General features: G+C 53.3%; 10 protein-coding genes across 10 annotated transcripts; 3 read left to right on the plus strand and 7 right to left on the minus strand.

The window, feature by feature from the left end:
• Nucleotides 1-721: 721 nt before the first annotated feature.
• AYO20_11355 (hypothetical protein) lies at nt 722-1,813 on the minus strand (the record flags this gene model as incomplete). Its single annotated transcript, XM_022649607.1, has 3 exons — nt 722-1,073; nt 1,229-1,506; nt 1,613-1,813. 3 exons carry the CDS (start codon nt 1,811-1,813, stop codon nt 722-724), a joined length of 831 nt encoding a protein of 276 aa, XP_022494400.1.
• Nucleotides 1,814-2,705: 892 nt separating this feature from the next.
• AYO20_11356 (hypothetical protein) lies at nt 2,706-3,821 on the minus strand (the record flags this gene model as incomplete). The annotated part of the gene is made up of 1 exon (XM_022649608.1): nt 2,706-3,821. One exon carries the CDS (start codon nt 3,819-3,821, stop codon nt 2,706-2,708), a length of 1,116 nt encoding a protein of 371 aa, XP_022494401.1.
• Nucleotides 3,822-4,361: 540 nt separating this feature from the next.
• On the minus strand, nt 4,362-7,668 carry AYO20_11357 (hypothetical protein; the record flags this gene model as incomplete). Its single annotated transcript, XM_022649609.1, has 6 exons — nt 4,362-5,509; nt 5,567-5,871; nt 5,927-6,123; nt 6,244-6,446; nt 6,499-7,468; nt 7,525-7,668. The coding sequence occupies 6 exons, from the start codon at nt 7,666-7,668 to the stop codon at nt 4,362-4,364; spliced, it is 2,967 nt and encodes a 988-aa protein (XP_022494402.1).
• Nucleotides 7,669-8,448: 780 nt separating this feature from the next.
• Nucleotides 8,449-10,273, minus strand: AYO20_11358 (hypothetical protein; the record flags this gene model as incomplete). The annotated part of the gene is made up of 5 exons (XM_022649610.1): nt 8,449-9,352; nt 9,414-9,675; nt 9,729-9,908; nt 9,958-10,034; nt 10,128-10,273. 5 exons carry the CDS (start codon nt 10,271-10,273, stop codon nt 8,449-8,451), a joined length of 1,569 nt encoding a protein of 522 aa, XP_022494403.1.
• Nucleotides 10,274-10,759: 486 nt separating this feature from the next.
• On the minus strand, nt 10,760-12,085 carry AYO20_11359 (hypothetical protein; the record flags this gene model as incomplete). The annotated part of the gene is made up of 1 exon (XM_022649611.1): nt 10,760-12,085. The coding sequence occupies one exon, from the start codon at nt 12,083-12,085 to the stop codon at nt 10,760-10,762; it is 1,326 nt and encodes a 441-aa protein (XP_022494404.1).
• A 1,054-nt stretch (nt 12,086-13,139) lies between these two features.
• AYO20_11360 (hypothetical protein) lies at nt 13,140-14,884 on the plus strand (the record flags this gene model as incomplete). The annotated part of the gene is made up of 6 exons (XM_022649612.1): nt 13,140-13,410; nt 13,482-13,702; nt 13,748-14,036; nt 14,304-14,455; nt 14,504-14,720; nt 14,784-14,884. 6 exons carry the CDS (start codon nt 13,140-13,142, stop codon nt 14,882-14,884), a joined length of 1,251 nt encoding a protein of 416 aa, XP_022494405.1.
• A 562-nt stretch (nt 14,885-15,446) lies between these two features.
• AYO20_11361 (hypothetical protein) lies at nt 15,447-17,890 on the minus strand (the record flags this gene model as incomplete). The annotated part of the gene is made up of 3 exons (XM_022649613.1): nt 15,447-16,646; nt 16,722-17,706; nt 17,811-17,890. 3 exons carry the CDS (start codon nt 17,888-17,890, stop codon nt 15,447-15,449), a joined length of 2,265 nt encoding a protein of 754 aa, XP_022494406.1.
• Nucleotides 17,891-18,439: 549 nt separating this feature from the next.
• On the minus strand, nt 18,440-20,217 carry AYO20_11362 (hypothetical protein; the record flags this gene model as incomplete). Its single annotated transcript, XM_022649614.1, has 4 exons — nt 18,440-18,756; nt 18,834-18,952; nt 19,041-19,795; nt 19,861-20,217. 4 exons carry the CDS (start codon nt 20,215-20,217, stop codon nt 18,440-18,442), a joined length of 1,548 nt encoding a protein of 515 aa, XP_022494407.1.
• A 700-nt stretch (nt 20,218-20,917) lies between these two features.
• On the plus strand, nt 20,918-21,727 carry AYO20_11363 (hypothetical protein; the record flags this gene model as incomplete). The annotated part of the gene is made up of 1 exon (XM_022649615.1): nt 20,918-21,727. One exon carries the CDS (start codon nt 20,918-20,920, stop codon nt 21,725-21,727), a length of 810 nt encoding a protein of 269 aa, XP_022494408.1.
• A 1,000-nt stretch (nt 21,728-22,727) lies between these two features.
• Nucleotides 22,728-24,041, plus strand: AYO20_11364 (fumarylacetoacetase; the record flags this gene model as incomplete). The annotated part of the gene is made up of 1 exon (XM_022649616.1): nt 22,728-24,041. The coding sequence occupies one exon, from the start codon at nt 22,728-22,730 to the stop codon at nt 24,039-24,041; it is 1,314 nt and encodes a 437-aa protein (XP_022494409.1).
• Nucleotides 24,042-24,524: the final 483 nt, after the last annotated feature.

Genomic DNA, 24,524 nt, shown 5'->3' on the forward strand with positions numbered 1-24,524 from the left:
GATCACCAGCTGACTTTATCTTCTCTCCCCCGCGATTCATTGGCTCCTACAGGATGACCGCCTGCACATACGTCTCGGGCTCAATCTGTCTGACCGCCAACATCATGTTCGAGCCCGGCCACTCGGGCGTGCACCACGACCTAGCCCTGGTGAACCACTCCTTTGCCCTCTTGGACGAGTTGATCCGGCAGACGGGGCGGAAGGCTCTCGGCGATCTACGCGACGCGTGCGAGGAGTTGTTGCGCTACGCTTGTGCCTTGTCTCCGATTTAGGGGGCCGTCGATTCAGCATCGTAGGGTGCGGATGCGGTACCACTTTGTGATGATATGTGGAGTCGGGAGGCGAGTCGCGATTCTATATACATATATTTCGGCCTACGGAGATGTGTATATCAATGGGTCTCTCTTCTTCGGAGCAGAACCTGTTGGTTTAGAAAAAGGTATGTTATGTATAGAGGGGCAAGCTACTTGTCTGTTGGACCGACTACTTGTACTGTACTTTTAGTAGGCTCCCTAGTTTCTGCCAAAGGCGTTCAGGGTTTAATAGGTCCCCAGATTCATGTCATCCGGATGCCCGGGTAGCTAGGTACACCTTGTTGACTCTGTGAGCAGCATGTCCTGCTTTGTGGCTATGTGACCCTAACGCACTGACTTGACCCAAATTGACAAGACCTGTCCCGGTAGACGGTGTCCAGCAGCAGTTCTCAGCGCCCTACACGCTGCTAGTGCTGCTCCTGACGCTGCTGTTTCTGCTGCTTCTCCCACAGCGTATGCAGCGTCGGATTCCCCCCCGTGATGCCCACCCATTCCCCTTCCCGCAACTTTGGCCCGGCATACCCAAGCACATCGTCCGGGATCAGATGTGCGCGCTCAGCGTCCAGGAGTCGCGCGACGAAGACGACCGTGTGCGCGTCCAGCGCCGTGGGACCGACATCGTCGCCGAGAATCCACTTCTGGTCACGCCCCTGCTTGGAGAGCAGCTCGCTGATTTTGGAGAGGTAGGCGCGAGACTCTGCCTCGACGGTGGCGATGGACTGGTTCTTGGAGGCGAACTGTTGGAGTTTGGTCCGGTGGCTGGGGATCGAAAGTTCGGCGGTTAGTCCGTCAGCGGTAGGATGTTTTTGTGTTCAATACAAGGGAGGGGGAAGTGCTTCACTCCACGAGGTCGGAGGAGAACAAGGGAGAAGGAAGGCCAGGTGAGAAAATACAAGGGGCGAAAAAGAACTCACTTGTCCAGTTTACGCCGCAACATCTCACGATATCTCGGCGACGTCTCAGGCCGAGCCATGATCTCCTCGACGGCCTCCATGACGCCCTCGGTCCGGCGGTCCTCGGGCTTGAACGAGATGGTCACATAGGAGATGTTGTGGAGTTGCTCGAGGAGGGATTCAATCGTCTGCTTGTGCGCGGATGGGAGGAGGCTCGGGTACCGCTCGCATAGGTACCGTGTGATATCCGCACTGTCGATCAGTTTGACGCCCAGGGACGGGGCGAGGAGGGCAGGGACCTGAGTAGTCATTTGACAAGGTCAGAGGAAAAGAGCGAGATACACACAAAAGGAGCCATGTAAAGCTCCTGAGACGGGCAAAATACTCCTGCTGGCACCGACATACCGTGCCTTTCGGATGCTTCTCCAGATACACCTCGGACATCTGCTCGCCCGTGTAGATGTCAATGAAGCATTCTTCGGGCTCGACGGCGTCCGCAGGTGATCGGGGCGGGCCCTTGAGGCGCAATGTGTAGAGGACCATTAGCGAGCAGATGGAGAAGGGGTTGTAGTATAGCTGGTAGGGAGAAGTGCTGGACTGTGCCATTCTGCGTGCAAACAGTACAAAGTATGTGTGCTTAAGCTGCTGATTGGGGTTTCTGCAACGTCTTCGCCGTCGTTGTTGAATGCTGGATGGCAGGTCAGTGCTAATGCTCCGAGTATTCCTGTGTTCGACACCACTGTTGTCTATGATCCTCCTTGACAGATGAGAGGATAGATACCATCACATATAGAAAGAGCATTGGTGCTGCACCTCAGGCCCTCTCCCTCTGCTCCTGAGTGTTGGTACTCGACGTCACTTACACTCGAGGGGCATACATGCATGTCCGTCAGACACCCGAGCCGGCCGCGTGGTGGAAGTATAGACAGGCCTAAGGCGTCCAGCTGAGAATCTTTCCCCACCCTTATTCGTGGTAGCCAAGGTTTGTGGTGGTGGTTCGTGTGAGATGGATTAAAGCCGTTAAAAACATGGCCCACGTTCCAAGTATGTGGATTCCTCGACGAGACAGAAGACGAACGGTGCTGACAGCCTTTACCAACAGCGAGATAATAGAGTGGAGAATATCAATCGCCTTGGTGGGGGAGTCAATCTTGAGCGGTGGAGGGGTGTCGTGTCAGATCACTAGGAGAAGGCTGTGTACTCGGTATTGTGATGGCATTGGTCTCGGGGAGATCGGGGATGGGATGATAGCCCTGGGGGAATCAACAAGTGGTGGCCTCCATTGACTAGAGTGAGCAGAGGAGTGTTGGGGAGAAGCCAAGGACCTTACAGGAATGATGTTGACGATAGTCTCCGGATGAAAGCAGCAATTCAATTTCTAGCTACGCTAAATCCATTCCCATATTCATAAACCAAGTTCTTGTCCTAACCGACACCTTGTAACCTTCTCTCCGCCTGACTGATCGTACAGCATCCCCGCAACCCAACCCAGATCTAGCTACGCCGCCACTTCCGGCCCAATGGGCGGACGACTCGCGGCCAGATTGCACTGGCGAAACAACCTGACTTCGTCCTTGTCGAAGGCGCCCACAACGCTGTGCAGAACCCCGTGGTTGTTGAAGAGCACAAAGTCGCCTTCCTGCCAGTCGTGCGCGTACACCCGCTCCGGTGCGATCCCCGGACGCTGCAGATCGTGCACAATCTCCCGCACCCGGGCCAGGTCGTCGATGACGCTGCCGTCGCGCAGGTGGATCTTGCGCACGACCGACGGGTGGATCTGCAGCGCGAACCGGCCCGTGACGGGGTTTTGCCAGGCCATGGGCTGGATCTGTACGTCCGAGGCATTTTCGATCGGCGGTAGTTCATCAATCGGTACCTCCTTGCCCTCAGAGACCATGCCCAGCCCGTCCGGACGCGACTTGGCCGTCGAGATCCAGACGTAGGGGTGTGGTGCGTACTCGACCTTGGAAGTGAGCACGAACTCCTTTTGCTCGGCACTGAGGTTGTCAAACATGGTGTACCCCGACACAAAGGCCGTGGTGCCCAGCGGAACCTGTAGGGTGTCATTGCTGCCGTCGTCGTAGAGAACGGTCTGCGTCCGTCCCGTGGGAACCTTGACCGCAAGTAGAGACGTGACGAGCGGTGGTTGAAGACCCCCATATAGCGCGGCGTCGATGTGCCAGCGGTAGAAACGGGTGAAATCCAGATCTTGCTCTTCTGGGATGACTGTCGTGTGGAACGTGCGATGATGGGGGTGCTTCAACGTAATGTCCTTGAGCCCTTCGTACTCGGGGACAAAGCCATTGCCGATGACCTGCACCTCGGGCTGATGAGGCACGGTTTTGAGGTCGGGATGCAGGATGGACCGTTTGGCATCAATCGTCTTGCCGTGGCCGTATGACATGGCCTCCGGATCGAAGCGGCGGGTTAGTTCCGCCTGGTCCTTGGGGGTGAGACCCGCTTGGGACCTGACGCAGATGACATTGTAGGTGTAGAGGGCGTTGCGAAGCGCCTCGAAGTCTGCGTCTGAGAGGTTTCTCAAGTCTACGTCGTTGACAAGTGCCCCAAGTTCAGGTCGAGCTGGGGTGATAGGCGAAACCGTGATTCCCGGCATGGCGTCTGCGTGTCGTACTTGGAGAAGAACCTGTTGAACTGTGCAGTCTGAATGTGAAAGCCCTGAGGGATTGCAACACAAATACAAGCTGAAGTGAAGGGTGGGAGATACATATATATATACTCACATCGGGTGAAGGCATCTCATCAGCTAGATCAACATGCGGCTTACCTGCTGTTACAGCCTCGTACAAGGCAGAAGAACATCTTCTCGGAAGGCACCTATCTCGACTTACTTGGCGACCATACGTCTCCTTTTGATTTGACGTTGATGATGGGACAAATGAGATAAGATGATCGTATATCGCACAGCCCGGCCATCACCGAAAGAGGGATTTCCGGGCGAAGGCGAAAAAGAGGAAAACTTGCGCGAGCTGGTGCCAAGACCCGAAGGTTGTACGAGGTACGAGGTCGTACGAAGCTGATGGGAACCTCCGCCAAATTGCCTATTTGGGAAAAAACCTTCTGTCCCCTTATCTTAGCCCGGGGGTATCATTTTGGTCATTACTCGGTACACATCTATAACCCTTCATATCACTGTCTAGCCTTGCGTGGTCTTTGACTTCCTCAATCCCAGCTTGGCTGACCACTTTCGTGTACTCCGTGAGAACGCACCTCCAGTTTGTGTCTTGTCCACCGAGATCTCTGGCGGTAGAACCAACGTCGACTGACGCGATGACTGTAGAGAGTGGTCACTCAGGGTTTGTGACATGGTCGTCTTCTCCTCCAGACTGAGGAGATCGTCAGTCGTCGTAGTGTTACTAGTGGTTGATGTCATTCTAGATGGCACTGCCTCTTTCTCCTGGATTTGCCGTGCAATATTCACCTCTGCTGGAAGCTCCACAGGCAAACTCCTGCCCCCTGGTAGTTCGCTCGGGATCGTTGTTGAATCAAGCTCGGCAATCCCTTGACCACTAAGCTCCTGAGCTCCGTGCCGGTCGTCTTCTTTAGCTGGCCCAGATTTTTGAAACCGGTTCTTGTAGATGATGTCTTCCAAGCCCGGGCGAAGTTTGCTGAATTTTAATCCCGTCGAGATCTTGGTCAGAGGTATTAACCGATCGACTTCATCGTGAACATGTTTCTGTAACAGGAGCTCTTTCCCGGCAAAGGTTTTTGTCATGGCTGTTGTATAGTAGACGGCCGCATCCTCGATCTGCTTCGTGGAAACGTACTTTCCCTGGTATCGGAAAGCTCGCTCAAGAATGAGAATCATGTCACAGGCACATTTGAACAACATCCGAGCCGTGGGAGGAGCGGCTAGAATGCATAATGACAACGCAAGTGCTCCTCCCGCTCCCATTGTGCCGAAAATGACGCCTGTAGTTACCACTCCGACCCCGACAAACTCCGCTATCGTCACGGTCATAAATTTCTTGAGATGGCCAAGGACCACTCGAGTCATGATTTCTTCAACTTCTTCTGGTAACGCCTTGGGGAATCCAAAACATTGGAGGACATGCTGACAGAGGATTCGAGCAACAGTTGGCGTCCCTATCGCGCCCGAAAGCGGTAACGGGACCATGGCAGTGCGGACCGCGTGGAGGCCCAAACGCATGCATTCTGTGATTGCGGAGTCAATCTTTTGTTCGACATCCACGACTTGTGCCGCAACCGCGAAGATTCGGACCTTTTCATCTTGAATGAGATCTAGGGTCTGTGTCAAAAGTCTCTTGACTGCTTGATCGTCATCTAATGCTCCCCAGTCAGTAATTCAGGTCTCGTCTGCGGACTTAACAGAGTACCGACCCTTGGAGAGACAGCAGTATCCATCTGCCTTGTAATGCTTGATTTGTGACAGCTCCCGGCGAAGCGCCTCGAACTGTTCCTCTGCCAAACTATCCGCTTCCTCATTTGCCAGTCGCTGTGCCTCGGGGTAGTTGCCGGTCTGTTCCATGTACTTATCCAGTAGAGGCCACCTGTGGAGGGCAAGCAATTTGTCCTTTTTGGTCCCAATCACAAATACCGGTACGTGGTTGGAGAACTGTGCAATGGTTTGAAAGGTTCGCTTGTCGGCCTCCTCGATACGGCTGACGTCCGAATCCACGCAGAACCTGTGTATCCTGTTAGCAAGTCGATGGTATTCCACCTAATCCCAGAGAAACCCACCAAATCACATGCAAAGCCTCAGCTGGATCTTTCTGAAATGCCCGATGGCGGAGAAACTTGGCAATCAACTCAAGTTCCTTGTCACTTCCTGCTTGCCAGCCTCTGGAGTCGTGAATGATCAGGCCAGGGTTATTGGGAGATTCAAAGGCTTCGTTGATGTCATGATTGCCTTGCTTGTAGCTGTCTGACTCCTCAGTCTAGATAGCAATGTCAGTCTGAGGTGTTCTCGAATACGATGGATGAGGGGAGACAACCATTTCAACTCCAAAAATCTTGTTTATCAATGTCGACTTGCCTACACCCGTCTTTCCACAAACCAGTATTCGGAATGCTTTTACGCCGCTTGCTTGCAGTTGTAAACCTTCCAGCCACGGAGGGATTGCCTCTCCCTCCTTCAAGCAGCGGTCTCGATAATCGGCCAGATCCTTCTTCATGGACTTGAATCGGGCCTGTTCGTAGAATCGCGGATATCTGTCCAGGATGCAGAATACTGAAGGATGAATTATCGTGCCGTAACTTCCTAGACTCTGATCAGAATCACGCGTGTCGGAACCATGGATCTTGTCCCTTACCATCATCGCACCATCCAATGAATCCCTTGGAACTGAAAGCTTTGCGTGAGCTGTTATACAGTGAACTTGAACAATTGATCTGTAAATTGTGGGTTTGGTTGTCATCGGCAGCACTTCCGTGCAGAGACTGCAGATCATAGAAGCTGACTTGTATGCCGTTCGAGTGGTAGATCTGCCATTCAATTTTTTCACTCCCATCGAGCTTTGGTACCTCGCCCGCATATTGTGGGAACGCTAGGGAGAGGGGGTTTTCCTTCCCAGCAGGCACCGAGTCCTCTTGCTTGGGTTGAAGAACGAGTCCAGCTCGCATACTTTCAATGAGCAGCCATTGTAGAGGGTATAAGGACAAACCATCCTCACGGGCGCCTCCTCCAAGGTCCTGGTGCGAGCCCATGAACCATGCTTGAACGAAGCTTCTCCCCGTCATGTCCGGAGCAGATGGTGGATCGAAAATTTCCGGACTCAGTTGAGAGCGTGTCTCATTCAGAGCCAAGGCATGTCTCAGGTTCTTGATGGATGGGACAAACGCGATGTCATGCATGTGGCCTTCGGCAGTGTATTTCACAGTGTCCATGACCCCAACGAATTGTATGACTGGTGGCCGGGTTGTATGCGACCGTAGAAACTCGATCATCTTTGGGCCGTTTCTGTTATCATCCTCCTTGCGCGCCCGGTAGATGTCCAATGTAGTCTGATAAAGTGTATCGAAGTATCTCAACGACGTGCTTTTGGGTAAATACATGGTGTCCAACAGTCCGGCCACCGCACGAACGACGAAAGCGCCTCGGCCGAAGCCGTAGAGGAAGAGCTCATCCTGAGGTTCATCAAGGGTCTCGCATACTTCGCGAGCAATGGATTTGATCTGGTCCTCGTAGTACGGTGTTGCCACACGGGTCTTCAACCTCTCTATCAAACTTGGCCCGTCCGAGGCGGCACGATAGTAGCGGACACTCTGCTCGATCGTCCGACCCTGCGTATCGACAGAGCAGCCTTCAGGGATGATGTGTTGAATGCGGAAAATATTACTAGAGCTTTCGTTTCCTTGGACTGTGTTAATTGGTATTGGCGAGGATATGCATAGCTTCCCACACCTGAAGTTCCATCTTCCCCGTTGTATTCTTCAGCATCGACGCAGACAATCAGCCGTCTCACATGCGCCCTTGCGGACATTGCTCGGAGGAGGAGCTCAGGTAGGCAATCGAGAGTCAGTTGTCAACGTGGACGCGCAGTGTGTCAGGATTTCGACGGCGAATTGAGCATTTCGAGCTGCGATAAAAGGCGATCAAGGCCTCAGCTGTAGTACAGCCGACCTGTCTGGGTCTGAAGAGACGAGTGTTCTGAATGCCTCGCACGCTTGTACTGACGAGTACAAAGTACCTCGTACAGTAGTTATCAATGCCATGGCAGGGTGAGTTGGTGGCCTGAAGATCTTCAATGCCCCCGCACGTACAACTACGAGTACTTGTTACTCCCAGTTGTGCCTGGGCTATGTCTTGCAAAGGGGACATGACGCCTAGCACACCCGCGTCATTGGTGTTACCGATGATCAGTCAATCAGGGGGGTCCTTTAGGCACTAACCTTGGGACGGTGCTGACCTCCCACCCTCCATTGGTCCAGGTGCCCTTCTGCACGGGCTTGAAACCCTAACGCTCTTGGCGAGGAATAAGGGCGGCTTCAGAGCTTGTTCAGCCTCCACTGTGATCACATTATCAAGCAATCAACTTTCATTATTGCAAGCTGGCGCAGCCTAGGTAAGACGTGCCATTGCTGATCATGTAACACATGGCAATGACCTGGATCCACTACTCTAACAGTTCGTGCGTATCAGTCTGACAATTGTTTCATTTTCTGATTGACTGATACACCAGCTTTGAAATACAATACGGGACACCACCCTGAAATGCGCTTTTCGAGGCTGATCAGTCCGCGACTTGGCTGGGAGACAATGCTCAGGCTTTCTCGACTTCGTGCACACCCACTCCTCCCTTTCCTGTCGACGCACCGACCTCGATGACTTCGACTTTGGCCTTGTCACCTTCCATGATCACGGCAACTTCTTCGAGTGACGGCCCACGTGTTTCAGGATAGACGAAGAAAATCACGCTTGTTTCCACAGCGAGCCACACCACATACACGATGTAATATTTCCATGTGATATCCTGAAGTCCAATTGGGTTGACAAATTGGTTGAAGGAGCTGCCGCCGCGAGAGAAGAACTGCGTGATGGCGACACCCTTGCTCCGATGGATGAAGGGGAAAATTTCGCAGATGAAGATGTAGGTGAGTGGCATCATGAGGTTGTAGAAGCCGTAATAGATGAAAATCAGTGCAACGACAGCGATGGCAGCCGAGTTATTTGAGTGGTCTTTTGCATACACCGCCGAAGCCGCAGTCCAGCAAGCAAAGAGCAGCGTCATGCCACAGTACGAGATCAAATACTGACGTCTCCGGGGAAGGAAATGGGCCAGCAGAGCTCCCGATATCCCGGTCACCAAGTTCCAGCAGGAAAGGCCGAGATTGATCTCATTCTGCGTTCTTTTTTTAGTGATGCCAACAGTGGCCAGGACTTTACTGAGGTAGTAGCTGACGAGACCATTGCCTGACCACTGCGAGAACAAGCCGACGCAAGCTGCAATGAACACTCGCCGTCGATTGACGCTGGATGTCACAAGCTCTTTCCACGGCCTCTTGGTGTTCTCGATCTCCAAGCGGATGGTTTCGCGGATCTGCTGGAACTCTGCTGCCACCAATGGACTTGATCGATCGCCTTCCGCATGATACTTGATCAGGATCTCCAGAGCTTCTTCGTGGCGGTCCTTTGAAATCAAGAAACGTGGGGATTCCGGCACGAACCTGGAAACGTCAACTTGTCTGCACAATTGATCTGCACAATTGAAGAGGGAGAGCTACCCACCAGATGAACATGAGCTGTAACGACGAAGGCAAGAGCTGCAGCAGCGACGGCAAACGCCAGCTCCAGTTGCTGTCCCAGGAGAAAGTGCCCAGAGTGATACCCGCAGCCAAAATCGCTCCAGCATACCAGCTTTCGTTGAAAAGACCCGTGATCACAGACCGTTCTTTGGGATATGTCAACTCAGCGATGAGCTGGGATGCTCCACTAATTCCGTATACGATTCCCATTCCAAGGATGATTCTGGCCACCAGAAACATGGCAACTGGTTGAGCTTGTCAGCGGACGACTGACAGAAGCAACTCTTACACTACTTACTGTCAACTGCAGCCGCCTGTAGGACTGCACCGATTACGATAATCACACTTCCGAATACAATGCAAGGTTTGCGGCCAAAGCGATCGTTGACGTAAGGGACGAGTGGCACCGCGACCACAGCACCAATAGAAAAGGCGGCGGTGATCACACCAAGTAACGCCCCATTTGGGTTGCCAAAGTCTGGGACAATGAGTTAGGTTTGAATTGCGTCGCAAGTTGCGCAACCTACATTCTTCCCAGGGCTGGACAGCCTGGAGCCCGTTAAGGACGCTGCCGTCGAAGCCACTTGTGGCTTCAATTCCAAGCCTTGATGATGCCAGAATTAGCATCATTTCGATCCAGGAAACAATTTCTAGGACAAACGCATTTGATTATGAACTCCAAGGGGACGGTACTTACGCAGCAGGCACGAGAAACAGATAAAGACGACGAAGATTCTTCTTCCTGTACCATGGTGTCTTGTCTTGCTGGATCAGGTGGGTGATCTCAGACACATTCGCGACATCTTTAGCAGAGATGTCATGACCAGCAACTGCCTTCGACATGCTGGCTTAGTCACTCTTCAGATCGGCGACAGGGAGCTTAAGGAGAAAAGCCTTTGCTTGGGAATGTGAGAAAGTAGGACTGTCTTGTGCATGAAGACATGGGGAGCCTCGAGGATCTTATGTAGAGTAGACAATGCTGTGAGTTCACTATCTGCCGAAGCAAACAGACTACAGACACTTGTTGAACTCAGCCTTGTGGTCTCATTTTCCCCGCGGACTTGTCTCCACAGGTCTCCAACTGATTGGAGTCAACGTTGAGCACGAATGGGTTACCGATACCAAGACAATGGAATTTAGGCAAGAAAACATTTGAGGCAGATAGGCAAATGGTCTGAGATTTCCGGAAAACGCCCGAGCATCATGCTACTGGTCTGCCCTCGTGGGAAGTGGACCAGTCTGAAGGCGCCGCCATCAAACAATGAGTCGGGGCTGACTGTATTTGAAGCGATGCAAATCAGTGTACTGGGTACTCTGCCTAAGCTATGTTCAGGCGGGTTTGGCCTTGGACGCGACGGCGGCATAGTCGGACATGATCTTGTTCAACCCCTCCCGCTGCACACAGTTCTCGAAGCTGAAGCTTTTCGCCAGCTCCTCCAAGGCGCCAGTGTCCTTGTCGCGAAAGAGCTCGGCAAATTCCTGACAGAAGGTCTCGGCGAGGAAGGTCTGCAGGACCGCACGCTCAATGTGCCTTGCAGTGTTCCACGTGGATGGGTAGACGTTCTTCGCCGTGGGCGAGACCGAGTCTATCCAGCTGATGAGGGGCAGCATCACATCGTCGACCTCTTTGGACGGGTACTTTCCCCATGCATCCAGTTGCAGCCGCTTCTTCTTTTCCAGCATAGGCTCGATCAGTTTGTTCCAGGGCGAGTCGGGCGACGTGTACACCATTCCCTGGAGGCCGACATCTTTGAAGAGCCAGATGGACCACGGGATTCGGAACTTGTCGTAGATGCGCAACTGCTCACCTAGCATATTGTAACGCTTCTGGTTGACTTCCTCGGCGTTTTCGTCCCATCTGGGGTTTGCGTACACCGGACCGAACTCGCCGTTCCAGATGGCCGTCTTGTGCCTTCTCTGAAACTCCGACTTGCGCAAGAACTGAGCCTCCAGTCTCTCCTTTTGCTCAGAAGTGCCTTCGTACGGACGCCCGGTGGGAAAGCCCATCATGCTGTAATCATGCAGCGCGTAGACACAATTTGGGAGCACAGTGTCAAATCCCTTCCACTCGGCCGCAAAGGTATTCCCGTCGAGCCACAAGATATGGTCTGGATCAACCGCACGGATTGCTTTCTCCAGGCGAGCATAAAAGGCGGGCAAACGGACATGTTTAGGATCACAGGGTTCGTTGATGGGGTTATACCCAGCTATCCAGGGATTACCTTTGTAGCGGCGAGCGAGCTGCTCCCAAAGCCATACCGTCCGGTCTTGGTGGTCCTTGTAATCCCAGAAAGCGGCATAGCTCGTTGTATTGTCGGCGTGCCAGCCAGGACCTTGACCACCCGGGACAGTGTGCATGTCGAGGATGGTATAAATACCTTCCTTTGCACAAAGCTCGATTACCCGGTCCAGGTGCTTGAATCCGCTCTCTTTGAGCACGCGGGGGCTCATGTCGTCTTCAAAATGCCGATAGTTGAAAGGAATGCGGATGCAATTCAGACCCAGGGACTTGAAGAACTTTGCGTCGGCCTCGGTGAAGAAGTAGTATAGCCACCGGTCGAAGAAGAAGTCGTACTTTTCTTGGCCCATGACTTCCAGCATCGCGGCCCGAATGCTCGATTCATGTCCGGGATAGCCAACGATGAAATTTTCCATACTGGTTTTCTGTCTTAGAGACGATGCCAGGCGGGAACAGATGTACTTGGTGGAGCTTACTTGAGCCATCCCCCTATTGCGCAGCCTCGTAAAATGACTGGGTTTCCCCCTTCATCAACCACCTGGGAATCTTTTACTTTGAGGATTCCTGTCGCCATTGCTTCGGTATGCCTTGGTGATGCTGCTCAATTGGTTTTCCTGGACCCAATGCGGACGACAATGCTCGTTGGAGAGATTCCGTTGCCTCATTGCGTTTGAATCTATTCTGGAGATGGCTTGTATTTTTCCCCGATTCACGCAAGGCTTGGAGATCATTTAAATTTAGGCTAAAATTCAAACAAAGTCGAAGGGAAAAGGAAACCATCGGCGTGCAACTCCGATTCAGCCGAGAAAGCTGCTCCATGCCCAGGAACTAAGATGCCGCCTCTGCGCAGGCTTTGCTCTCACGAATGATTTTGACTTGTTTGAGCAGTGATTGACCAGAAAGAGGAAGACATGACGCGGTGGTGTAGAAAAATCGATATCACGTGATATACAGTAGCTGCGCGGAATGATGAAACGCTCCGAAGTAGCCAAGTCTACGGTGAATCAAAAGAATTATGCAGTTACGCATGCTTGGGCGTGCCAATGCTCTCAATCTCCTTCCACTACCACCAGCACTTGCCTTGAGCTTGCCATCAATGGCGCGTTGACAAGGGGACGAATACTCCTCTCCATATTCGCCATGGCAGCTCAGTTGCCTTGTCTCGCTCACTTCCCGAGACCAAATTACTCACTCTGCAGGGGCTCAAAGCATGCAAGGCACTCCAAAAACATGAAGACAGGAACCCATGGCCGCTGTGTTGGCCCATCCCTTTGTTCTGTGTCTTACATGAGCTGTGCCGTTAATCCTGCGAAGTGCTGGAAGCAAGGGGGAAACTGAAATCTCTGGTATGTATCGACATTCAGTAATATTCATGTGGCCTTGAACGTCTATGCTCTGAAATATTTGCGTCACATTCTTACTTTCAACTTGGTGATGCGCAGATGACATACATTCCAATGAACGAATGTTATGGAGACCAACTTCATCAGGAATGTAAACAAGGTCGTGTGGGCTCTTCAATTCAAAAAGGAGCTGTTAGAACACCTGAGCCACAAAGCCTTTGTGGTCACTGAGCAAACTTTGGGTCTCACAATACTTGCACATCTCTGTGTAAACCATTGTCAAGGCGTGATATCACCCTACAGCATGAATAAAGACGAGCTGAGTGGCAGACGCCAGTCTCCCAGAGAGCGAGACACAGCAAACAACGAAAACAATGCCGACAAAGACCAATCCCCCTGTAAGTTCAGCGAGCAACTGCCCTGAATGCCTGCCCTGAAAATGCTTGACTCACCATCTTTATAAACTCAGCACCGCGCTCTGTGGGAGAGAGCATCGTCGTTGGTTTACCAGATTACGAACCTGCTCCTGTGTATTTCAGTATGGTTGGACAATTCGGTGGTCCGTGCTTTGACGGGTTGACCAACTTTTGGAAGAAGAGCATGCAAGTGGAGGTGGATGGTTCCGTTGAAGTGGATGGGAATGGTGCCCAAGTCAGGCATCTTGCAGTAAATACCGAGCAAGTTCATGCCGTGAGTCTCTCACGAACCTATCATACTGATCTCTAACGGTTTTAGGCTGTGGCCTATATTGGCCAACGCGCAAAACAAGTCACAGGCAGGCTTTTCATCACAGTGCTTCGCAATCCATCGCACCAGGACGGTCAACTCGAAGAAGTGGGCGAGGTAACGATGTCGGGCTTTTGGCTAGAGGACACCAAATTTGTGACATGTGCCCATTTCCTGAACACTGTCAAGAACGCGAATGCCGACGAAACAGAAGCTTTTCTGAAAGTCGCGAAACCACAGAGCCCGCGAGCTTTCGTTTCCAACAAGAAGATCGCTCTTCCAGGGATAAGCGCAAGCAGTAGGTGTACAGCCCCTCGTGACTGGGTTCCGAATTTCTAACGAATATCAGCTTCGGATTCGTGGCCCGTCCATCTCCTGAGGCTCTCTCGAACTTCCGACATCGCAATTTTTGAGTTGAATCAAGGGACAGCAAAAGGGGGGAGCCACCCACCGCATTCAATCAGGTTGAGCGAGCTATCAGCCTTACTTACAGCGCCATCTCCCGGGAATGGGTCAATCACCTCTTTCGAGCAAAACAACCTATCGTCACTCCCTCTTTTTGCAGCCTATTATCCCGGTCAAGATGATTTTGTCGAGAATAGCGACGTGTCGCCAGCCCGAAAACAATTCGCCAGGGAAGCCGGCATATGGAGCACGTGGGAATTGTTTTGTGTGGAAAGCCAGCTCCTCAATCCTGTCTCTGCAGGAAGGCCACCCGTAAGTCACCAGTCGTCATATGCCAATAGAGTCTAACAAATCTTTCAGAGCTTCACCTCGACATTCACAGCTCACAACCGGAGCATAGCCTTTGGTCAAATCGAGACACCCTATACATCCAATCCATGCCACGGTAGGTCCGGCAACAGCCTCTTTGCGCAGACCAGAGAATGCAGCATTGTGGGGACCTATGGGTGTTCGGGAGGTATGGTGAGCCTCCTCTTCCACGGTGCAGGTGGCTGGCGATCTGTCGTCGTGGGACTCTGTAAGTCTATGCCAGAATCGATGGCTCGGCCTATAGAGAGAGCTAACCGAGTTGTGCCTTTAGATCATGGGGAAAGCTGGAACGATCGGAGATACAACGAAATTATTGCTTTCACCCCCGCGTTCGTCGACGCCATGCGGGCTGGGACCTTTTTGGAGCACTGACGAAGCTTGAAGGACCTACCTTGGTGCTGATACTTCGTTTCATCAGCGCAGGGAGTGTGAGAAGAACGGGCATGAGGATTTTGGGCCATGAAAGTCTCAAAATTTGAAGTACGGCGGCTAGATGGGTGAAGAGGTCATGTCTGGGAAGTGTTTTGCTATCAAAGACAGGATTCCCATCAGGGTATTCTCATGCTTTTATTTTGGAGCGATTCCACATTGTTCAACCTCAGCACACTGGTACCCGTGGTGTTGGTGTCATGGCAGAGTGCTAACCGGAGTCAAAGGATAGGTAGCCATAATTGAGATCAGACAGGGACAGATCCAATGCTTTTCTCTCAGTCGAATGTCACAGGTATAAACTAACTGCACTCAACGTCCTTGTCCACGCTTCGAACGCGTCGTTTATCAAGCATTAGGTGGGTATTGTGGACGACGATTTGTGATAGCTGCTGTCAGAGAGTACCTGCTCTCCTCCTTTCTCTGGAGTAAGTGAGCACAAGTATTTATTCGCAGCCCCTTGCCGTCGCTTCACTCTCCACTCTGTAACCCCCTCCTCGGCTGGTCACTCGACGGGAAAATCGAACAAGTCCGCAACGTCCAGCGAAGAATCAAACAGGCCGGCGAACTCATCCCTGATTTGCGAGTCGAACAACATGTACTCGCCGCCGCTGCCGTCGTCGTCGTGCTGATCTGAACCCAGGGTCTGGTCCATATCCAAAGGGTCACCCCTCCACTCGTCATTCTGCGTGTTGGATTTCTCAGAGGTTCGCAGTCCGCCGGAATCACCGTCCCAGACTACCGCTGCCGCCGACACCCCAGCATCACGCCGACGTGCAGCAATCTTGTCATGCAAGTCCTCGAGGCCCTTGAGACGGTCCCACACGCGCATGACGGGGCCGCAGCGCGTGCTCAGTCTTCTGAGCAGCGCAAGCGCCGCGTAGAACGTGTCACGGATCCCGGCCCAGTACTCGGCCGCGGCGTGGACGGCGAGCAGGAGCAGGTTGCCCAGCGCCGATACGATGAAGTGCTTGAAGAAGACGGTGTGTCGTTCCAGGAGGTCCGTCGAGGTTTCGAGCTCCACGAGCACGCGAAGCGAGTCTTGGGCCGCGAGTAAGGCCGTCGTCGCCTGGGCGCTGTAGCTTTGGATCCCCGACGGCGATTGCAGAAGCGGGCGGTAGATGACGTTCCGTAGTTGGTTCGCGCGCACACAGAGGGCGACGCTGAGGAAGAATTGTGATCGTTGGGGGAATCTCTCTTGGGTGGAATCCGTTGGGTGTGCGACTCGTGATGTGTCCGCATGTCCATCACTACTAGGCCCAGACGACCCAGGAGAATATCGGAGTGACTCCGGGATCTGTCGTTGCCACTGTAAAACCTGGTAGTCGAGGTAATCGACCTCGTCCCGCACCACATCCGGGTCCTTGCTGCCGAACACATTGCTCATGTGCCATGCCTTGCCGGACAGCTTGGTAAAGGGGATCATGGTCCGAAGGTAGAGGTGGTCGAATGGCATGGCGACCAGTTTCGGGTCGACGAGACTGTCCTGGATCACGAACGGCACCCCCAGCCCGAGGCTCGACCGCCTGTCCAGCATGAAGACGGACCAAAAGAACCTCAGCGCCTCCTTTCGCGGCGCTTCGGCCGGAAAATGCTTCAGCAGCGTCTCGCGACGGTGGAGTCCCATCTCCAGACATCTTCGCGACGCCAGGCACACGTACCTGCTCGCCTTGAGCTCTTCGTCCAGGTGTAGGTAGAACAGTGCCTATGGAGAAAGGTCGACAGGGTCAGCGCTGGGGTCTTTTGTAGGGTGGTCTGGTGCACATGAATGGGGTCTCACGGTAAGCACAAGGAGTTGAACTCCGTGGATTCCTTCCGCGTTCATCAGCGAGTCATCCGACGAATCCAACACACTCTGCACGAGCTGAACAGCCATTTCGCTGTTGACGACACCTAAATCCATTATGCTTCCCATAGCAATGAGCAGTTTGGTCTCGTTGATGGCCCCGCTGTATAGCAGTTCCAGCGCTCGACTGAAATGGTCCCGATATCTGCCCGCCTTGATCGCTTCCAGGGCATCGAACAACATATGCGTCTTGGCCTCGAGATGCTGGCTCTCGACCACTGGGTACATGGCTCCGAGGCTGTCGTGGTAGATATTCATCCACCTGAATGCGTCGGACCGCTGGATCGTCCATAGCGGGTCTCGAGTCAACAGTCGTCTCAGCAACGTCTTATCCGCCGTGTGGCCCCCTGGCATAGCTGGCGGTGAGAACGACGGGTTCATGGCCTGTTTCGGGCTCCCATTGCTGACGGCGGTGCCGCCGATGCCTAGATCGCTGAAGCTCTCGTTGGCCACTGTAAACGTAAATTCCGAGCTTGTCGGGCCATGGTACTCTGGGGACAGGGTTTCAGTCCCAGACGGCGAGGTCAGACGCCGTGGTGATCTGATTCTCGGGAGTATGCTGTTCGAAGATGTCTCGTCCGTAGTCTCTTTCGACGGGTTCTGCTGCTGCTCGACAAGGCTGACAAGACCAGGGGTTTCTGAATGGGTTGCTTCGTGAAGAGAAGTACCTGCACCCGAGAGACTGTTCATCTTCTGATGGAGACTGTCGACCTTTTCCATGATCGTTCGGATCTGCATGTCCATATTTGCCAGACTAGTACCTCCATTATCCTCGTGCTGCCTGGACGCAGAAGCTGAGAGGGCATCAACGTCTCCTCGGGCTAGCGATCGCGGATAACTGCAAATAGTCATGCTGTTGAGGCATCGCTCGCAGGGCTCGTCGCCTGTGCACTTGACTTTTCGCCGTTTGCATTCGTTACTGTTACAGGAGTCCCAGCATTAGACCGGACCAGACAGACAGACTGTCGGGGCAGGCAAGTGACGCATAGGCCAAGGAGCGTGTTTTGCAACCAGTTCACATACCATGCGTTGGAGACATAGCGAGACCTCTTTGTTTTCGGGGCAAGCTCGAGACTGTTGTCGTTGGGTCTTTTGGATGACATGTCGTCTCAACGGAGAACCTCTTCGGTAATGGTCATGCCTTGATCGGTCGATTTCGAATATTTGGATGATAATGTCGGCGGAAATCAAGTTCTGCCTCTAGAGAAAAAATCAGGGCAAGGAACGCTCAACAGTGTGTCGTCAGCACATTTAGGGGCGTCGTCTTTGGAGGATTTGTCTCTCGTAGCGCCGAGGCTGTCAAGGGGGGGGGATGAGTGAGCTTAGAGTTCCGGATTTTGCGGGGTTGCGGGGGCGACTACGATTACGATTAGGCGTGGGAGAGTCTGTTAAAGTCCGGCTAATCCCGGGGACGTTAGCAATTTAAGGGCCGAAGGGCCGAGATGCCCCTCAAGGAGAGACGGTACTGTGTACCTATACCAACACGCTATCGACGCTCATCTGATCTACTCACAGGTATCTAGGCCTGAGACCCTATTGTGCTTCCGCCCAATCTACCTCATCAAGCCACCCATAATGGCCTGCGGCTCACCTAGTAATCACTGCTTCACATCACCACAGCCCTGATCATTCCCTGCGCAAGCTGCACAGCTTCAACCCTCAGCTGCCTTCAACCCCTGCTCCAACTCCGCGAGGTTCCACGGCACGAATCGCACCTTATATTCTTTAGGCTGCGTCGTGAGGGACGCCGGATTCGCCACCCCCTCAATGGGGCGCGTCTCGATGAACCCATCCGGCTCGATGCGGAAACTGTTGAGCACGCGCAGAAACAGCACGTAGAGCTCTCTGTACGCCAACTGCATGCCCACGCACATGCGTCCGCCGGTACCGAAGGTGAAGATGGGGGCATCAGGCGTCTCGAGCCAGCGTTCCGGGCGGAAGGACTCGGGGTCGTCCCATAGTTCGGGATCTACGGTTGAGTGAGACAAGAAGGGTCAGTGGAATGGCTTTTGTGATGGGTCGTAAACAGCTTGTTGTCTCACTCACCCATGTTGCAGGCCCAAACGTTCAGGAATATCACTGTCCCCTTGGGGATCATCTTCTCGTCGTACACGAAGTCTTGGATGGTGCAGCGAGGCAACGATAGCCTCGTCACGGAAAAGTACCTGAGAAAAGATTGAGTGAGTACTATGCAACTCGACAGACGAGAGTGAAGACAGAGAAGAGCCATTCGGGAATCTCGGCCATAAATACCTCAGAATCTCCTTGATCACAGCGACCAGGTAGGTGCAGCTTTGGTCATCCGCCGCATCACAAAGCGGACGGTCGGCAGAATAAATCTCACGGATTGCTTCGAGCGCCTTTTTCTGGATATCCTGTCGCTTCGCCAGCAAGGCCATCCCCCAACCCACCGCCGAGTTCATGGTGTCGAGGCCGGCCGCGAGCAAGGTGAGGTTGAGAGACTTGAGCTCCATCTCGGTGAGCTTGGCGTCTTCATCCACGAGGACGTTTCCTCGAATACACGGCTTGTTGGTGCCCTGCTTGATCCGTTTCTCGAGGTCCTTGTCGAGGATGTCTATGTACCTGTCCCGGCGAAGCTTCATCTCCACTGCTTGGGACGACTGGGTATTCCATGGGTTCAGCCGGAGGAGGGGGATATAGTCTTGCAAGTTACCTGTCGTACTTCGGAAATTGCTGATCGTGTCCTCGACATGGACTATCTCGTGGAAGAGATCATTTTGGGACTCCATTCTCGATCCCCAGTGCAGCGTGAGACCGATGCTCATGTTCATCCGCAGGAACAGGGGCATGGGGTTGATCCCCTTTTTCCCGGAATCGCCGTATTTGAGCGCCTCGGAAAGGAAGACACGGGTCTCCCTATCAAGGTGAGGGATGTAACTCACCACGGCCGGCCGGTTCAAGGCCGATGCGACTGCTTTCCTCCTTCGTTTAAGCGAGTCAGAGTACGGACTGGTCCCGATGGTGGTGCCGGCCGTGTCGGAGATGAGCTGTTTCCACCAGGTATCAATAGTGTTTGGCCCCACTAACTTTTCATGGATGAGATGCTCCTCACCTTGTGGAAAGTATAGAACTCTGGCCGCGAGCTGGTCGCGTGCGAGTTCTGGTTGAAGATCGCCTTGGCCGCTGCGGCCGAGTTGACCACCAGGACCGGGATGTTGCCCAGCTGGATCTGGTAGACTGGACCGTACTGCTTGGCCCATTGGCGGTACTGTTCTGGAGCATCCTTTTGACGGATCTGCCAGAGGTTGCCCACGATGGGCCTTCCGGGAGGGCCACCAAACTTGGGCAGTCGAGCTGACCAGCGAACGAACTCGTAGACCACGAGAGCAATTGCGCTGGCGGCCGCGAGGAGGAGGGGATACAACGCCCATCCCACCTCCTTCGACCAGGTTGTCGTGATCAAAGTCATCGGAGGTCTTGTATCTTTTTCCAAATCGTAAAGACGGCAGATTCACTCATGAAACGATAAAACGCGAGAGCATTCCAGTATTGAAGGAGGGCCGAATACGTTGCCCTTGGTGAACATCAAAAGCATTTTATGCTCTCGTCATGTCCATCCCCTTTTCCACCACGGGTTAGCATATCAGACTCATGTCATATCCATGCAATGCCGGTAAGCCGCCCAAGTCAGCTACCTGATACTCATCTTCGAGGGCGGGATCTGACAAGTTTGCTCGGAAAGCCTCCGATATTCCGTCAGGCGGCCCAAGAAATGCCATAACCAAATAATAAATGCCACCAATGCTGGGTCAGGGTGTTGCGTCATTCCGAAATCTTTGCGCAGAGTGACTGGCTCAAGGGTATCCTTTGTTGAGCATTGTCAACTCCCTGTCACTTGTCGTCGGTGGGCTGGTTCAAGAGCCTTTGCTCGCAGGGGTCAGGGATAGACAAAGAGGGTTGTGCTCGATACTAATTAATCTGCTTAGCTTATAGAGCTAGGCGGCCATTCCTTGTACTAAGTTGCAATAGGATTCGTCTGATTTTAGCGAGGTCAGCTTCTTCGACGCCATGTACAAGGTACTTTCTATCAATATTTATGCCCTCGGCTCATCCACTGGCAGAGACAAGTGTCGACACCTGCGCCCAACGACCCTACAATTTAAGATACCATGTCTCAACCCCGACGACCGTTCAAGGAAGTGGAGAAGTCCCGCCCTGACTTTGACCACGCTGCCCAATTCACCGTAACAAAAACTCGATCGCCGTCTTGGAACTGGGGCACCGGCGCAACCGACGGGGGCGCCTGTCTCGACAAGCAACACGTCGAGGTCGATCCCAATGAGCCAGGACGACCGGCACACAACAACTACAAACTCTTGATCTCTGCCATCGTGCCGCGCCCGATCGGGTTCATCGGAACTCGCAACGTGGACGGCAACACACAGAATCTGGCGCCGTTCAGTTTCACACAGGTGGTGAACCATGATCCGCCGGTTTTTGTTATAGGATTCGCCGGTTCCAATGACAAGGACACGCTGCGAAACCTCAAGGCCACGGGCGAGTGCGTCATCAACATCATCAGCGAGAATTTCGTCGAGGCGGCCAACGCGGCCTCGATCGACACGCCCTACGGCCTGAGCGAATGGGACGTCTCCGGTCTGACCCCGGCCCCGTGCAAGGACGTCAACGTGTCCCGAGTCAAGGAGAGCGTCTTCAGTGTCGAGGGCAAGCTCCTCGAGGTCAAGGATTTCGAGAGCCGCGTCCACAAAGGCGTCAAGTCCGGGTCCATGGCCATCATTGAGGGTGTGCGGTTCTGGATTCGCGAAGACGCATATGATCAGCAGCAGGGGACCATTGACCCCGCGGTGTTGCGACCGGTGTATCGCCTTGGGGGCATCTCTTACGGTCGAGTAACGCAGGCCTTTGAACTTCCTCGGTTCAAATATGAAGAGAAGAAGTCTGAACTTCCGAAGATGTAGACAGACAGTACCATTACCATGTGCAGATTTCATAGATTTATTGCGAGGACTGGGCATTGACTGCGCAGCTGTGTCTGCCTGTCGAGACGGAGATGGGATAAATGTTTGGCATTCCCACAATCAGCATTATCCTCATATTGACATCTGCCATCTCGTAACCTCTGAATATGACTTCGGCTATCGGCATTTTCAAGCTTGTTACAGTCAGCGTCGTACGCAATCCGCGAAAGGTCAGAAAGGTCTTGAGGTATGTATCGTGGACTGAGTGCCCAATTCTCATTTTGTCGCGGATACCCCACCAGGTTAGACCTATATGAAGATGGTGGCCTCTTTCTCGTCGCCGGCAAGACTCCGGGGGGACACGCGTTGAGAACCTGTTCTGACAGGCCTTTCGACAACGGCGTGGATGTCCGGGAGCCGTGTCATACTCCATGTAAAAGCGACGACTCAATGAGAAAATGGTTCTCACATTTCAACTCGTATTAACATGCTGCAGCATACACTCTCATCCAGGACCATCGCTAGTGAAGTGAAAACAACTCTCATAGACACAGTTGGCAGCATCACAGCAACAACATCAGGGGCACTTGTTTTTGTCTGTATTGACTGTGATCACAGATAGTTGATGGCTTCAATGGCATGACCAATATGTTACCACGTCGCTTCCCGAGGTTCAGGCCTCTCACAGCATGTTTGCAGTCGCCTTGAACGTTGGTATTGCCAAGAGAAGAACGAGGCTGTCCCCAAGACAGGATACTCCACCAGGTGGGTCTTCCACACTGCCTGTTTCCGTGACGAGGCGCAAGGCTACACTTCGGAGCCAACGGAATCTAGATGGAATGAATGCTTCGTTCCGAGTTAGACGGTGCAGCAAGATGTTAAATGAGGGGAAAGGCTACGTATATGCACATGTCCTACACCAGGCGTCTCTTGGTACTCATTCTAGAGCTCCTTGGTCATTCTCAGCTGTTGCTGGGACCCTCAAGCTTCTACACCCAACATGGCACCTGCATCATGGCTCGACATTGCTAGCGATTCTCCGTTCTCGCTCGCCAATATACCATTTGGCGTTGCCTTGTTTCCCGGGTCACAGACGCCTGTGCTGGCAGTGGCCATTGGCGATCTCGCACTCAACCTGGCCATATTTTCGTCCAAGGGAGGATTCGGCGCTATCGATGAGATCCAAGAGCATATTCACGTATTCGCCCAACCTTCGTTGAATGCTTTTGCTGCTTTGGGTCGAAAAATGTCAGGAAACGTCCGGCGGTATTTGCAGGATATCCTCAGAGCAGACACCCCCCACCCTCAATGCCTTCGAGACAATCGACAGCTGCGGGAAGAATGCTTGGTGCCCCTGCAACAGATCCAGACCAGGTTGCCATTCCAGATTGGGGACTTCAGCGACTTTTACGGCGGCATGAACCACGCGGTCAACGCAGGAGCCCTCTTCCGGGGCCAAAACGGCGCTCTCCTGCCAAACTACCTCCACCTCCCTATGGCTTATCATGGCCGATCCTCGTCGATTTTCGTGTCTGGTACCCCCGTCCGCCGCCCATGGGGCCAGATTGTAGAGGACATCAACGCGGCAGAAAAGAAACCCCTGTTCGTCCCTTGCCGGACCATGGATTTCGAGCTGGAACTCGGCGCATTTGTCTGTGGGGGGAACCGTCCTTTCGACACCCTCTCGGTCCAGGAAGCCGAAGACAACATCTTCGGCTTTGTCTTGCTCAACGATTGGTCTGCCCGCGACATCCAAAGGTGGGAGTACGTGCCCCTGGGCCCGTTCAATGGTAAGAACTTTGCGACCACGATCAGCTCCTGGGTCGTCCTGGCCGATGCCCTGGAACCATACCGCAAACCGGGCCTGAAGCATCCGGGACCCCTGCTCCCGTACCTACAGGAGGCGCGAGAAGATTTTACATACGATCTGCGGCTAGAGGTTCAACTGGTTAGCGGCAAGACGAAGCAGACCACTACGATTTGTTCCACCAACGCGTCAGAAGGTCTGGTCTGGTCATTTCCGCAGATGTTGGCCCATCACACCGTCACAGGCTGCACGATGAAACCAGGGGACCTGCTCGGTTCAGGAACCATCAGTGGCTCGACACCCTCGTCGCTTGGCTGTCTCCTGGAAAAGACATTGAATGGGAAGGAGCCGGTACTGTTGAACGGAGGAGAGAGCAGAACGTGGCTCGAAGATGGAGACGAGGTGATTCTACGAGCGTCTGCAGGGAATGAGAGCGATGGATACGTCGGCTTCGGTGAGGCCGCTGGCTTGCTTCTCCCTGCGCATGCGCATCAGCATAAACTGTAGTGTTTGTTATTCTTCTCCTATAGATGGCTTTGGTAGAAGTCCTCCCAAAGCTTCCTCCATGTATAACTCATTTGTCCCAGTTCATACGTTTTTCAAGTTCTGGTAACTTCCACTTCCTCAAAATTGGCAATCGTACGAGGGTATAGTCGAGCTGCTCTCAAGCACCATCTACAACCACCGCCGGGACGCTCAGTCCGCCAACTTGTGGGTACGAGACTAGCCCACGATAGAAGCAACCTGTTCACTTGCCCCCTAAATAGATTGAGAAAACAACGACTTCCGTGGGGAACTCTGAGGCTTGTAGAACCAACCCGTTCACTTCCCCCCTAAACCTTCCGTGGGTGACCCTAAGGCCCGGAGGGCCACAAAGACGGGATGCTCGGAAATTTTCCGAGCTCCAGGAAACCGACGGGGACGCAGACCACACCAAGCCTGGGGTGTGGCGAGCTTTGAATATATGGATGACCATTGAGGTAGTTTGCT

This window comes from Fonsecaea nubica (assembly GCF_001646965.1).
Source record: "Fonsecaea nubica strain CBS 269.64 chromosome Unknown Scaff149, whole genome shotgun sequence".
Lineage (NCBI taxonomy): Eukaryota > Fungi > Ascomycota > Eurotiomycetes > Chaetothyriales > Herpotrichiellaceae > Fonsecaea > Fonsecaea nubica.